General features: G+C 40.0%; 1 protein-coding gene and 1 long non-coding RNA gene across 7 annotated transcripts in view; one reads left to right on the plus strand and one right to left on the minus strand.

Annotated features, from left to right (window-relative positions):
• Nucleotides 1-15,211, plus strand: part of oxr1a (oxidation resistance 1a) — a 143,567-nt gene that overhangs the window by 126,094 nt on the left and 2,262 nt on the right. For 5 of the 6 annotated variants that reach the window (XM_086154753.1, XM_086154756.1, XM_086154752.1 and 2 more), the window contains 7 exons: nt 2,746-2,911; nt 5,451-5,616; nt 9,723-9,803; nt 12,440-12,565; nt 13,693-13,845; nt 13,953-14,048; nt 15,077-15,150. In XM_086154753.1, coding sequence (XP_086010879.1) covers nt 2,746-2,911; nt 5,451-5,616; nt 9,723-9,803; nt 12,440-12,565; nt 13,693-13,845; nt 13,953-14,048; nt 15,077-15,150 — 862 coding nt within the window. The remainder of the gene's footprint in view (nt 1-2,745; nt 2,912-5,450; nt 5,617-9,722; nt 9,804-12,439; nt 12,566-13,692; nt 13,846-13,952; nt 14,049-15,076; nt 15,151-15,211) is intronic. The other variant, XM_086154755.1, reaches the window with a different exon arrangement.
• LOC147229333 (uncharacterized) lies at nt 5-5,552 on the minus strand. The gene is made up of 3 exons (XR_015106776.1): nt 5,425-5,552; nt 4,155-4,214; nt 5-732 (listed from the first exon to the last, which is right to left on the minus strand). It is a non-coding gene; the product is annotated as an uncharacterized LOC147229333 (long non-coding RNA).

Genomic DNA, 15,211 nt, shown 5'->3' on the forward strand with positions numbered 1-15,211 from the left:
AAAAACTCTTCTTTCAGTAACCATTAGAAAACAAGTTTGAGATGTGATGATGTTCCTGGTTTTTGTAGTCTTCAAAAAAGTGTCAAAGTGAGTTTTGACCTTTTCAATGCTGCTAGAATAAGCTTTTCTTGGCCAACATCAATTAGACCACCTGTTGACAACAAAAAGGGTCGGCGAACCGGTGTTTTCCCCCCATTACTATCTAGAATCTGCATGTAGATGATGTAAAGAGTGACGTTAGTAGAACTTATCACAGATACAAAGGCGTTTGCAATGGAGCTTGCGGTTCTTTTATTTATACTTGATGGAAAATTATAGAAATTTAAGCTTATTTATACTAAGAAAGGTCTTTTTCTTCGCTATTAGCATGTTATGTTGTCCATACCGGCATGTCACTTCTATGGTCTTCCTCCTCCCACTGCACACTGGTGATCAGACTGCCTTTCTGCCATCAAGGGCAACGACATTTGGTCACTTTGGAAAAAATAATCGCCCAACCCTGTTTGGAATGGTCTCTCTCATGTTAGCTCCAGATAACCTTTCAATTTCCTCTCTGCCACATTGCTAGTAATTGGAAGTGAATGACAAAGGGAAATAGTAGCCTCTCCGTTGTTATCAGCTCGGCAAAGCTAACCAGACTTTATGGAGCTTTATGCTGCTCTTTGATTTCTCCGGTGGTCTGGGCCACTTCTCCGGTGGGATAAGCGGAAGTGTGTCAAACACACCTGGCACCTAAAGGGGGAAGAAACATGGGGATGATCAAATTCCAACATCAAAACAGCCTCTGAAACAGGCTTCTCAGAGATTTCTTTGACATTTTACTTGCTTTTTCTGTTTGGCCTTTTTTTCTTTTTTTTTTTTTTTTTTCCAAATGCTAGCAGCCGCTGAATTCCACTCCCCTGCATAGACTTATTTCTCTTATCCTGGAGGCATTAAAATGTTAACATTTTTTCCATGAGACATTGGTTTTAAAGAGGCAGTTAAATATCAAACATGTATGAATTAGATTCTAAGACCCCTACCGTGGGTGTGTATATACAAGTAAATCCAATTGCAACTTTACAAATAAAAGTTAGGAAGTTGGTTGCTGAATTAAAGAAGTAACAAAAAAAAAACTTTTTGTAAGATGATTGTAAGATGAACAAAAAAGCCCTATGTTTTCAAGGGAAATTTAAATGCCTTTTGAACAAAAATTGATTCACCTTTATATTACAGTCCTTTGAGAGTTGAGCTCCTTTTACACTAGATTGGAATCACTGAGTTGAAACTAGACCACTAGGTTAAAAGATCTTGCTTAAAGTCACCTCAAAGAGGAGTAACTGTTGCTTTCTCAGTTTCCTGTTTAGATTTATCCTGCCTGTAATCACAAGCCTCTTGTCAAGAGGCTGTTATAAACTCTAAATTTTAGATCACCACTTTTCCCGATTCTATGTATGTTTAGATGGCCTGTTTCCATCCTGAAACAAATATCAATCACAAATTATTTAAGATTCATGATTTCATCCAAAATTTGACCTATGAGCATTAAAGATAAATCATGCACATTCTCAAAGTCTGCTTAGTCCAAGAAGGAAGCAAGCATGTAAAGTTGTGTTCATCACATTCTTCACCAGGGAATTAATTGTGTGACTAACATAGGTACATGGAAGCTTATGAGAATGTATGAGCATTATGAGCTACCGCCACAGTAATACTTTTAATATGAACTTGTGAGCATTTACTTAATACATGATAAACCTGTGCCAGCTAGTCCTAGAGTGAGAGGAGTTGCAGACCGTAGGTATGTAATCATATCTAGTGACGGCTCTGAAACCGAATTTACCTCAGATGGGTTGACGGGACAAAGCTGATGTCTTTTAACACAGTGTTTATCTTAAAGGCTACAGTGATTGCACAATGTTGAGGCTTGCAAATGTTCATTGTGATAAATCGCTCTATGGCATGTCAGACCTTGAAAAATATGTAGAGAAATATTTACGTGTGAACCATGATAATGATCAATCGTCCGGTATTAACTATCTAAAAGTGGTCCTAGTCAGCGACATACTGTTACTTACTGGTTGCTTCGTGCCACTCTGGCTGATGTCATTCTGAAAATATGGACCGGGAAGATATTGACTAAGACAGTGGGAGAGGCACTTATTGTCTGTCAAAGAGCTGTGCGGCAAAAAAAAAAAAAAAAATATGTATCTCAGCAGGGCTACCCTTTATCATGGGCATATTAACATAGCCCACACATGTAACCACAGCAACTTCAAAAACGAGCAGCACTATTATCAAATTAATACATTTTGAAAATTGAATTTGTTCAACTAAGTATTCCAGTCAAAGAGGATTTGTACTTTTTGGTCTTTCAATATTGCTCTTGGGTTGTGCACATCCTGGAGCTGACAGTATCTACCAGTGTAATGTCAGCAGTACAATGGTGTCATGTAGCGTCCTGAGGCTGAGATGTTCTAATAAGCCAGCAATAATATATCATGCACGTAAAACACACTGCCATTATCATTCTTAGTGTGCTATGTTTTTGGACAAAAATGACTTATGCCAGATGAAGTAGCCAGTAAGTAAAATAATGGAAGATTAGATTTAGTATGTCATGTGAATAAACTAATATTGGCAGCAATGAAGATGAGCAGCCTCATTAGGTATACTGTATTTTGCTGTAAATGAACACTTTCCATCTACATAGTCATGATATCTCATTCTATCTTTGATATTTTCTGATTTGAAAACTTTTTCTAGGTACAGGGTCTGCACAAAGGCAAAGGAGCCGTACTCACAAGTTCCTTTGTCTGCGAGTGGGAAAGCCCATGAAGAAGACCTTTGTTTCCAATGCCAGCGCCTCCATGCAGCAGTATGCCCAGCAGGGCAAGAAGCACGAGTACTGGTTTGCTGTGCCACAGGAGAGGTGGGTAGCTCTCCCACATCTTCCTCTGGCCCTAGGCAGAACTCTTTCAAAAGCAAACTAGCATGTTGTTTCTGTACACTGATCTATGGGATTCAATAGCAAACTATTTAAAAATTACTAAGCGGGATGTTTTTATATGGCTGTTTAATCCAATAGCACCATATATTTTGGTTATTAATTTATAAAGCTGCAAGGATTTGAGCCAAAGACAGATGAACATTTTTTTTCTCTGTAATTCTACAGTTGATAGCTGATAAATTAGTATAGACTTTATTCCTTCAAAAGGAAGGATCTATGAAAGCAAAGTCACCGCTTGGTGTGTGTTTTTTTTTTTTTTCTCTCGTCCTTAGCATGCGGTCTGGGCAGCATGCACTTTGGAAAATAATAATTAGAGCTCAGGACACAAGGAAAATGTGCTTTCACACATAATGAAGATGTATTTCTAGTTTAGCATTAATCTGAATTATGCAAACGGATTGATATCATAACTCATTGCATTTAAGAAAGCAAACACTTTTAGCTATGTTGAGAGTTGTGGTTTTAGCACCATGATTTTTCTTCTCTTCATTCACTTCATTCCAAGCAGTGGATAAGTTGTGTGACTTTCTAGAGTTGTGCAAATCTTTTTTTGTGTGCATGTTTATAAAGTTATACAGCAACAGCAAACACAAGGCTATCTCAGCCCACCAATTTACATTTTATCTGACAAATAGGCATGTCCTTTTCATCAGTCCTGGACCAGAAATAAAAGCTTCTTAGCTGTGCAAAGTGTTGGATTTGCAGAGCTCAGCAGTGATACACGAATCTTTGTTGCTTTTTAGTCCACTGTGAATCTCAGCAGTCTACCGTTGTTGTCTTCATCGACAGGTTACTAAGGCACTGCCTTTTCCGCTGGGAGAACAGTTAACTGCTCCTCTTGGGGGAGAAAGCTTCAGGACATATGATATTTGATGCCCGTATGAAAAGATTGTAAAGATGGCTCTTGCACATGTTACAACTCAATATATGAACTTGCCTTTCTTTCCATTGCTAGCGGGCAAAGGTGTGTGTGTGTGTGTGTGTGTGTGTGTGTGTGTGTGTGTGTGTGTGTGTGTGTGTGTGTGTGTGTGTGTGTGCGCGTGCACGTGCGTGCGCGTGCGTGCATGCGTGTGTGTGTGTGTGTGTGTGTGTGTGTGACTGAAGTGATCATAAACTGGTCAGACTGACAACACAATGGCACGTAGTTGTTTTCTGATAGACTCACTGTAGCTTGACCTAGATGGGAGACGAGGTGCATGATGTGTCTTTGAGTGTCTTGGCAGTGCTGTAAGAAGAAAGGGAGGGCTATTGACTGAGCCATGTAAAACCAAGACACTGAATGAATCTCAGCCTACTGAATCTGCCACAGCTGTTTCATGTCTTCCCAGCCATAGCAACATCTCACAAACAATGGTCTGGATTTTTTTATAAGTACTTTCTGTACATTATACAATATATTTCACACCTAAACTGTTTAGACTCTTCATTTACCTGCCTTCTGTTGTGAAAGAAACGGGATTGGGCCAAGGACATATGGGCCAATGGGCCTACAGGACCATTAAAATAATAAACTGTTGCATTCTATTTAAACCTCCTGTGAAATACGTTTTTTCGGTTCCTCTCTACAGAGCATTTTCTCTAATGCCAAACTTAAACTTTACTATGACTGTATAAGGCAGGTATGGCTAACCACTGTAAAATAAGGCACTAAGGTTTTTTTTTTTGTTTGTTTTTTTCCAAAGACTTACAGGTGGTGCATGCACATTTCCGATGCTCTGAAAAATACTGGAGCTGAAAAAGGATGTTCAAATTGAGAGGAGCATCTGCCCTGTATTCTAAACATAGACCTCTAAAATTTAGTCGCTGAGGAATGAATAACTGAAAATCCCTTACAGCAGTGGTTAAATCCTAAAAATAAGCCTGATGCTTAACCATAAAAGGTGTTTGTCAAGGACTAAAAAAACAACACAGATACAGGCAATGTTCCACTGATGAGACCATCCAGGGGTTAAATGTTAGGCATTTTTTCAGAGATTAATAAAGCATGGGACAGCAATATGCTCTGTGCCCACATTGTTTATGCAAATAATGCACACACCGATTGATCAGAGACCAGTGGATTCACCAGACAAGATCACATTAAGTGATGTGAATTCCTGCTGAATAATGTCAGCTCTGCAGCTAGTTTCTGGGCCTCTAGGTGGTTTGCAGGAGAAGCTCCAACCACCCAAAAGGATTTCATATTATTAAGGTCATATTAGACTTTTAAACTTGGAATTTGATATTCAATATGATTTTTTTTCCAAGATTGTTAGAACTCAGAGGTAACTTAACAAGAATGCAGTTTAAGTGTATACTGATCAATGTTTGAGGAATCAAGGCCAAAGAACTGAGCCTTTCCTATGTGTAGGCACAAAGTACGAGCATGTGTTTTTGAAATTTAGATAGACTATAGAAAAATATAAAACGTATGTAGAAAAGCTTTTTGTGCTCACCTTAATTCCTACGTCTGTTCCTCCAGGTCAGACCACCTCTATGTGTTCTTCATGCAGTGGAGCCCAGATATGTACGGTGAGGGGGTCCGAGGGATGGGACAAGAGCCTGGGTTTATGGTTGTCAAGAAGAACGAGTTGTCGGAGTCTCCTGAGGACGAGCCCATCACTGACCTCAATGTCAAAGAGTGGGAGGTAAGCTAATACTACTCCTCATTACTGCCATAAGTGTACTTGTACTGTCCCTACCTAGAGTCACACATGGATTAATTTTAGCTCTTGCTATGCATTAATCCATAACCTGTAAAGCGACAATTTTATGTGGTGTATTGCTACATGATAAGTTAAATTTTGAGCTAATTTGCTTTGGTTTGCTTCTGATGATGTATAGTATAAATGTGCTGCTGTTGTTTTTTTCCCAACCAAGCTACCTTGCTTCTGTGTGTGTGTATATATATCCATATATATATTTCATTCTTTAACTTCTGTGTATCACTTTGTGTCTTAATTTGATATTAATGCTTTATGTGACCCCCATATAAGTTTTGTCAACACATGGCTTTGCTTGGAAACGTGCTTCTCTGAACTTCCAACCAAAGTGTTTTGCATGTTTGTGGAATTGTTTACTCTTCTTGGTGTATTGGAGATTTATTACATGTTGTGTGACTGGAACTGCTGTTGGTCCACATTCAGCAACCTATTTTGCTGAATGGCTACGATTTTTATCTGCGCAACGTGTCGGAGTTAAACTTGATATTAGCAAATGTTTGTGTCATAAAATCCACATTACACTGATGGTTTGTTTGTTTTTTCCCCCCTCAGCATTTGTTTTTATTTTAGTTCGCACTTCCTGTATCTGGACGCTTAGGCCAGTAAGCAAAGCAGTTTGTTTATCATCCACCGTGGTAGTGCAGAGCTCATGGGATTTAATCATATGAGATTGTTTGCAAGCTGTTGGATCATGAAAAGGATGCATTCATTGTATTTAGAAATTGATACGATAGGAGGCACAAGCCAAGATTTAAATATTAATGTAAATGAGGGATGTAGGAAACAAAGTGGACTGATTAGTTTGTTCTGGCAAACAGTAGAGACATAATCCCTTTCATTTGAATAACTGAAGAGGAAGTTGTTTTGCTTTGCGCAGTTGGCTATACATTCAGTTCTATAAACGCCTACCTTCGTAGACTTTAAGTATTTCACATGGTGCTCGCTGCATTTTGTCTTTAAAAAGTTTTGACATCACCGTTGAAAAAAACAAAAAGTAGAGTGGTTTATTTTTAAACTTTAGTTAACTTTGGATCTTTTTTCACGGCTGTCACGCCAAGAAAGTGACGGTGTTGCTGTGTCTTTAAGTTCTTCCACTAATGGGACAGGGTCGTCGATTGAGTTGACCAATCGGGAGCCGCTTTCCCGCCTGTCCCGTGTTGTTATTGGACTTCGGTGATGTCACTCAAACCATACAGCGCAAGGACCCCGCTGGAAAAAGATGTTTCTATTTTAATCAAGCGGGCTGTCAGGCAACCAACTCAGTCTCTTATCTCGGGGGCACAACAGGGACAACTTAAAGGGTCTGTAATGTGACTTTCCAGCTTTAACCTCGCCCAGAAAGCAAGACATGTTTTCTAGGAGGGTGAAGGACCAAGAGAAGCGGCTGACCCCCAAGTATACCTGTGTATGTTGCTTAAGACGAGTTCATGTGCTGGTTTTGTGGCGATGTATGTTTATTGTATGTTCTCATGTTGCTTTTCGTTAGCCAGGCGCGCTAGCTCGCTAGCAAAGCTAACTAGCTCGCTAGTCCTTTAGCCAGTCTAGCCCGGCGACTGAGGTGAAATATAGTGGCCCCTATTGTGCGGTCAAGCGCGGTGCTTTTAACCGGGATTCTTCGACTACCAGAACGTGTTTGGCTCTGTAAGCTGTCTGAAAGTTTTCAGTGCAAGGTGGCAGTGACGAGAACGACCTTCCTCTTATTAGTAAGAAACTGCCACCGGACCTGGTATCAATTGGCTGCCCTCTGACTTATATTCCTTTCTTGATTACGCTAACTATCTCCTGTGAAACGTATGCTCCGACTTTGCTTACAGCAATGTAGTCAGGGGTTAATTTGTACCTGACACTTTCAGGTAAGTTAAGGTGGATAGTTGGTCAGGATTTACAAATGTGTCTGTTTAAATGCTTAAACTTTGGCTGCTATGCCATAGAATAAATGGGCGTTGTAACATTCTTGTAAGAACTTGCGTCTGAGAGCAGGCGTATGACTGACAATATATGTTATTGTCAGTCGAACAGGTTTCCTGTTTGTTACCAGCGTGTTTCATTTGTTCGCATGGTTTTGCCGGGTAGTGTTGATGTGATTCCCTTTTCGTCGCTTCCCTATTCGGCTAAACGCTTAGATATCAACATTCATATGAGATGCTGCCAGACTGATTTACGCTGAAACTCACTGACACTAAATTTGGTACACATATATTTCAATAATACGTTGCAGTACTGAGTAATGAAAAAAAGAGGTCTAAACACTATGTTGTGAGATTATAATACAAGGTAAATGGGAAAAATGTGACAAATCACATTTTATTACATTGTCGTTGTTGTGCATTAACTTACCAGTAGGGCTGGGAAATTAACCAAGATTGTGCAAGTCGACATATATTGCCATTTAATTGTATTCGGCCCTGTTCCTCCATCTATTTATTCTGCTTTCCCAAAGCCTGTGGATACAAAGAAGTTTAATGCTAAGTAAACAAATAGCCCTTGTTCTAATCAGCTTTTAACAAAAACATAAGTCCAGAAAAAAAACAGTATACACCATTTACACACAATTTAGCTTCTGCATGGCACAGAAAACATTGCTGTTAACACAGTTATATATTAGCTTTGATTGATATCCAACAAGGGATTTAAAGTGTTTTGAAATAATAGTGATCAGAAGTCTCACTATAATTTACAACACCCTTGCCAAAAACTCCTTTAAAAGGTTATAATACATAAAAATGTGCCAGATAAGTAGAAATACCTTTCACTATAGGGAACACCAGTACAACACTGCCATCCAATATGATGTCAATAGTACACATTGTGTTTATATATCAGTTTTCTAACTATGTAACTTACATTTTGAATAAGTATAACATGGCTTTAATAAGATTGTTGAGAAATTGCATCTTGGTGGGGTTGTGTTTGAACACAGTAGGTTAGCGTGCATGCATATGTGTGTCTGTGTAATTTAATGTAATAACCTTTTTTCCCTCATAATGGTATTTTTGACAATTAAAAGATGCAGTGAGTTGATGGTTTGATAAATGGCCCTAGCTTCTTTTTAACCCACCAGTCACATTCTGTCACTGGTCTTTTTCCTGCTATTCATCTCCAAAGATCACTGATTTATGTTACAATGTTTGCCTCTGCAGCAGCCTGTCATGCTGCATGCCAAGTTAGAGGGGACAAGTGCATTTGGTTGAGGTGAACTGAGGCTCAGATGCATTTTTCATGAGAGCTTTAGTTAACCCTTCGTGCTGCATTATTGAGATGTAAAGGGCTAGCTTGTCACAAAAAAGTTATTTACACCAATGCCATCAAGGTGCATAAGCTAGTTACTCAAGGTGAATAACTAGATTACAAGATTAGTATTTGACATTTGCACTCTGCACAAGACTTAAAATACATGTCAATGTCAAGATATTAAATGAGAGTATTCATACAGCATCAGAATAGAAGCACTCACTCTAAAAAGAGTGCTGTGTGGGGTGTAACTGGTGGAATGAAGCCAAGTTTGTTAGGTCACTGTGTTGATCTGTCTGGCTTGTTGTTTTGTGGATTGTTGCTGCTAACAGAGTGGTTGTCCATCGGCTTTGCATAGCCCTATCACTCAGCCAACCTAAGCTTTTTTCTTTTTAATTTATCGTCCTTTTACTTGATAGACTTCTCATACAAATGGAAGTTTAGTTTATTATTTATTCTGCTCCAGGATTGTCTGAAAGCTGAGTTAATGGTCCTAAAGTCTGCTGTTCTTTCCAATGATATTCTGTTCTTTGCTCTTATATTAAGATTAAAAGGTTCATCCTTGTTGACTTTTCCACAGCATTTAATGGTGATCAAACAAATTACACAAACATGCAAAACAGAGTTCTCTGTAATTCCACTTCTCAATCACAAATGCCCTTGACCATATACAGTGTTGGATCACAGTATTTAGTGAGTAGTGTTCCTTAAGAAAAAAGAACGACTCCCTTTATTCCCCATGGCCTATAGAAGAATTGGGGGAGTTTATGTTCTACCTGTTCCTGTCTTTGTACTACCAGGTAGTGTCTCTGACGGAGTACCACCGTCGGATTGATGCACTAAACAGTGAAGATCTCCGCTCGCTCTGCAAACGACTCCAGGTGCCCTCATCAGAACCTTTCAGTCCACCCCCCACCCCAGTCCCCACCAGCACCAACCTATTCCCCTGCTCTGCCCAGGCCAGCTGCTGCCCCACCAGCCTGCTCTCCTTTAGGCTCCATGCAGGCCTCAGCTGCTGATGACGCATATGACTACATTTGCAAGACAAATGTTCCCACACCTTTAAAAAATCTAGCATGATTTCAACAGGTAGCAGAGATTTGGGTCTACCTAAAGCATTTTTTAAAGTTATTTAGATACGTTAGGTTTACCTCTCCAGTTGTTGACTGAAAATATTTTATACCTCATCATAAAAATGAGTTTTGTTGGAGAGATAACATTTTGTCATGACAGCCACCGTATCTCTGTGCGTTGGGCGTTTAGTGCATAAACACGAAAATAAGGATTGTTTTAAAGTGGTTAGACTTGCAAATTTGAGCTTTTTGTCTGTTGTGTTTCTTCAACGCATACCATATTAAAGAAAAGCTCTTTTTGCTCAAATTAGCTGAACGTAAAGAAAGGGACTTGAGTGTGTACTCAACAGGACAGGAGCCGTAGAAAGCGTTACAGGAGTAGCTTGTTTGTTTGTGAGCGGGTGGATGCCATGCTCCCCTTGCTATGGTGAAAGATGTTTCATGGGAGCTGTGTATGTGGTACCTTTTCGAATGATGGCTGCAACATGAGATCGGCCCAGCGACGAGTGCCAAAGGGCCTCACAATCAGCCTCTGTTATCGAAAGATAAGTCACCCTGACATTCCACTGGTCAAAGGAAATGGCAGTGCCATGCAAATTATTCATTGGCTTTTTTTCCAATTCAGTTTACATGTCTCCTCTGTCTGACTATTTCTGAAAGTCTTCCAATGCCGTCTGTATTATGTTTTTACTTGGGTTTTTTTTTTTTGGTTGTTTTTTTCAAATGCCTGAATTTTGTGTTAAGAGTTGAGCACGCTTTTACATCTGATAGCATGTCTGTCTAGCCATGTGAAGGAAGAGAAAAATTGTAAACACAAAATTGTTCACAAAATTTTGAATATAACTGATGAATACGCATAATTGGAGATGGCTTCTGAATAAACACATCCATTAATAATTTACATCAGTCACATGGAAGCACTTTTAACTCTTGTAACAGTCTAGTCAATTCACACCTTAGCCTGACAGGTGATACAAGGCATCAGTTTTTACAACAATTTAACCCCATGAAACCAATACTTGTATACACTACAATTTCTCACCTAGTAAGCTGAACTTTACTTCAGAGTACTATTTTTGTATTTTGTTTGATTTGTAATGCAGAACAGGAAATTTTAGGGTCAACAACAGATCCGTCAAGCAAAACTAAAGACCACCCGCACGTCACATGTTCTTGGCATCCAAATATTGATTTGTTTGATATTGCAAACAATGATAGCTACCCAATGGATATTGTCATATTTATTTAAATCAGAATACAGTGAAACCACAATGGTCTCCCTGAAAGAAGGCATATTTGTTTTTCCTTTCGGCTGCTGTCTTTCCAGCAGGTTTCTGAGAATTTATGAACTTTATAGCAAACCGAAGTACTAGGGCTGTCATTATGGCAGATCTCTTGATTACAGCAGCGCATTAATATATTCATTATTCCTCATTTTCTACTTTTCAAACTGATTTATTAAATAGCAAACTTTAATTGGCTTTTTTATCACTGAGATTTAATTGGAATTACAGTAATGACCAGCCAGTTGTCTTTAACTTCAGATTCTTTCTCAAGTGTGCTTCAATAAGATTAGTGCAGACTTTGCAGGCAGCTCCAAGATGGTATACACACATGTTTATGTGGAGGCGCTGACCCCATTTCAAGTAAAACTCCCAAAACAAGTGAGGTTATCAATGTTTTTGACTCATTTACTCATTTATTGTTTATATATTGCTGTCTAAAAAAAGAGTAATTACAGCTTCATTCACAGATTTACTCAGTTTCTCGACTGCCTTACCAAGCCTGTCCTTATGCATTCATCCAAGATAATAGTTTACCACTCAAAAACTTGTCTGATGATTTTCTTTAAATTTCAGAAATAGTGTGTATAATCTTTTCCAATCTCTTACACAGCATAAGTATTTGAAACTGCTGGCAGTTGAGAGGAAAAGAAAGCAGGGCTCCTTGACTCAGTTTAACTTCTCTGTGATTCTGTTGGCTATGTATCTAAAATCATAGGCACCCCTGCTATTCTTGACTCGCTGCGGTAAAAATCAGCTGTCATCATTTCATTGTTAGATTGTTCTTCTTTTCCTGACGAAATGTCTTGGATTGTGAATCCCGGGATTGTAATTTGAACGTTTGGTCACTCAGGTTCAGCTCTATTAAAATGCTCCCCTGTCATCTTTGCCTTCATCCTTGAGCTCCTTACCCCAGCCTCTATCCCAGATCCTGCAGTTATATCCTGCAAAATACTCTCCATCTAATTCTGCATCAGATTATTATTGTAGGTGCTTTGTTCGTAGAATGCCCTGTGGCTAAGCCTGTGAACGTAGCAGCCAGGTATGATTTAAAACAATTACTGATTATTGATAGCCTCTCCCATAGTATCAGTGCTTTCTGGAGTCCAAAAAATCCTTGGTGATTGCCCATACATCTCTGACAAATATTTGTTTATGTAGATCACCACCAAGGAAGAGGTGAACTCCAAGCATGACATATCCATCAAGACTGAGCTGGAGCCAGAAACTTTCAAGCCCAACCTCCGAGAGCCCAGTGACCTCCTGGAGGCTGACCAGATAGAGAAGGTAGAGACACAACACAAAACCTTGTACACCACCAAAAATCCTCTAGGGTAAGGTCTCTGCTAAAAGTAGCAGAAACCGAGGACTCACCAGTCCTCTCAGTATCAAACATCATGCAGTTAAAGTACAGAGATCCATTCTCAGGCTTCTTTTCTCTGGCTCATTTGTCAACATGATGCTCAGGAAGTAAACGTAGACATCCTCCCACTGCACACTCGGTTTGTGTTCAGTTGAACAGTAGATAGAAGAACACACTCAGCCTGAGGATTATTATTTATAGAGTCCCTTTCCGGTTGGCCTTTCTATCAGGAACAGAAACATACAAGAATATGTGCTTCTCGGCAAGCTTTGACCCGGAAGCAGGACACGGACAGTTTTTTTTACATAAAGGCATTTATCCCTCAAACATAGCTAGGGAGACACGTGGGAATGGCGCAGTGAGTGGTTCCATGCACATGCATGTACAAGCATACAAATATAGACACAGGCATCTCCAAATGAGGCCCCATCGGCATAATGACCAGTCGATAGCCAATAAGTGACTTCCCGTAATCACTCCGAGCACAGTGGCTAGTGCTAACGTCAGGGCAGAGGTGAGCTGAGTCGGGGCCCGTCTGCTCACAGCATCACTTTCAGACCACTCATTACAGGACCCGCTTCAGTTCCAACCACATCACCACAGGAGAATGTGCTGAACCCACAATAAAAGGGCAGCGACTGATGAATTATTAGAGTGAGCAGTTCATTTAAAATCCCTTGTTCCACACAGCAGAAGTGGTAAATGATTCTGTTAAAAGTTGACACTGAAATTTCATTTTTAGAAGATGTGTTTTACACCAGTCTATTAAAAAGAAGCATATGCTACTTGGCCGGCCCGGCACATTTGTCTGTTTTATCTGTCATTGTAGCAGAGCTACGGCTAATCCTTCAGTCTGTCAGCAGCAGGGCAGCAAAATCTCTAAGGGAGCACTGTACTTGCTTTTCTCCAGAGATGTGTCTGAGCCCCCTTACTCTTCTTTAAATGGCAGACAGTGTTAAAAGGTCACCACAGATGTAATTGAGCGTTGGTAGCTCTGGCCTTTCAGTGTTTCATTTCCTTTTTCTCCTTTTCTTTTTTTTCCTGTAAACAGCTTGCAAGGAATCTACCCCCAAGGACCATTGGGTACCCCTGGACGCTGGCCTTTGGCACATCGAAACATGGCATGAGCATTAAGACTCTTTACAGAGCCATGCAGGGCCAGGACACCCCGGTGCTCATGGTCATCAAGGACAGCGATGGTCAGGTTAGCACAAAGTTAACATTCAGACTTCTAGATGGAAGTATGGCATGTTTCTGTTGAGGTCAAAGTTCCAAATACACAGTTTAATCTGTCTGTGTTTTCTCGCTCAGGTTTTTGGAGCTTTGGCATCGGAGCCATTTAAAGTTAGTGACGGCTTTTACGGAACAGGAGAGACCTTCCTCTTCACCTTCAATCCAGAATTTGAGGTGCTCTTTTCTTCCACTGTTTTTTTGACAGTTTTCATTTTTTCCTGCTCAGAGAGATTTGGCTTTAGGAATTAGCATTTCATTTGTATAGTACACAGCAAACACGCCAGAACCAATGTACATCATGCTGCTGTCATAGCTGTTTCGTCTTTAGATAACTAAAATTAGGATTATCAGTGGGTTGAGTCACTGTGTAGCGTATATGTGTGTGCGTGCGTGCGCTGAGTCACAAAGCAGCATAGGACAATTCCTTAACTGGTGTATCATTGTCTTAATTTGAAGACAACTGCACTTGTTTGGCAAATTCAACAGCATCCCTTTCAAGTGTTGTCAGGGCAATCAACCAAGACACCTCCAGTACCAAGTGACCAACAACTGTAGTCATCAGCTGGTGACAATAGCTGAGCTGATGAGGTGCAAAGCAGTCATGTTGGACTTGCATCGATCAAGCAGTCCAACCCCTTCTCCAAAGGAGGGCTACTTATGTTCACTCTCAGTCGCATCAATACAAAAGTACTGTCATGTGGAAAGGGTAGAACAAGTGTGTACTCAGCAAAGACTTGAAGGGCATACTGAATTTTTTTTGGGCAAAATACAAGCGCATGATACCTATATACATTCTTTTCCCCTGTTGTTCTTATATCCAGGAGTAAATACTTATCACTTGCACATGAAGGAAGATTGTACTTCTAATAATGACGCTTCTTGTTTTGAATCTGAAGCTGTTGATTTGATATCAACAAAAGTTAAACTGGAAAATTCAGCTGATAAAATGTTGTGCTATCACTGGCACCAGCTTGTTCCAAATTATCTTTGAGAGCAGCCTCACAGACAATAGATACAGTCTAGAGAGAGATTTTCTCCGCCACAGGAAAAAGTGAATAGTCATTGTTGATTCAGGATCCTGCCCCCGAGGCTCAACTGGTCTCATTATGCTAACCAGAATTGAGCAGAGAATGCTAGACAACATCAACAATTAGTAGTTCACGCAACATCTTGTCATATGCATCCTCCTGTGTCTGCAACAGGTGTACAAATGGACAGGTGACAACATGTTCTTCATCAAAGGCGACATGGACTCCTTAGCCTTTGGTGGAGGAAGGTGAGTTCATGCTGACAGCACAGGACACGTTTTACTTGGTCTCGGTATCCTGGCAGGCTCA

Source organism: Fistularia commersonii, chromosome 11 (assembly GCF_037954325.1).
Source record: "Fistularia commersonii isolate RoL2024-O1a breed Wild chromosome 11, RoL_Fcom_v1.0, whole genome shotgun sequence".
Classification (NCBI taxonomy): domain Eukaryota; kingdom Metazoa; phylum Chordata; class Actinopteri; order Syngnathiformes; family Fistulariidae; genus Fistularia; species Fistularia commersonii.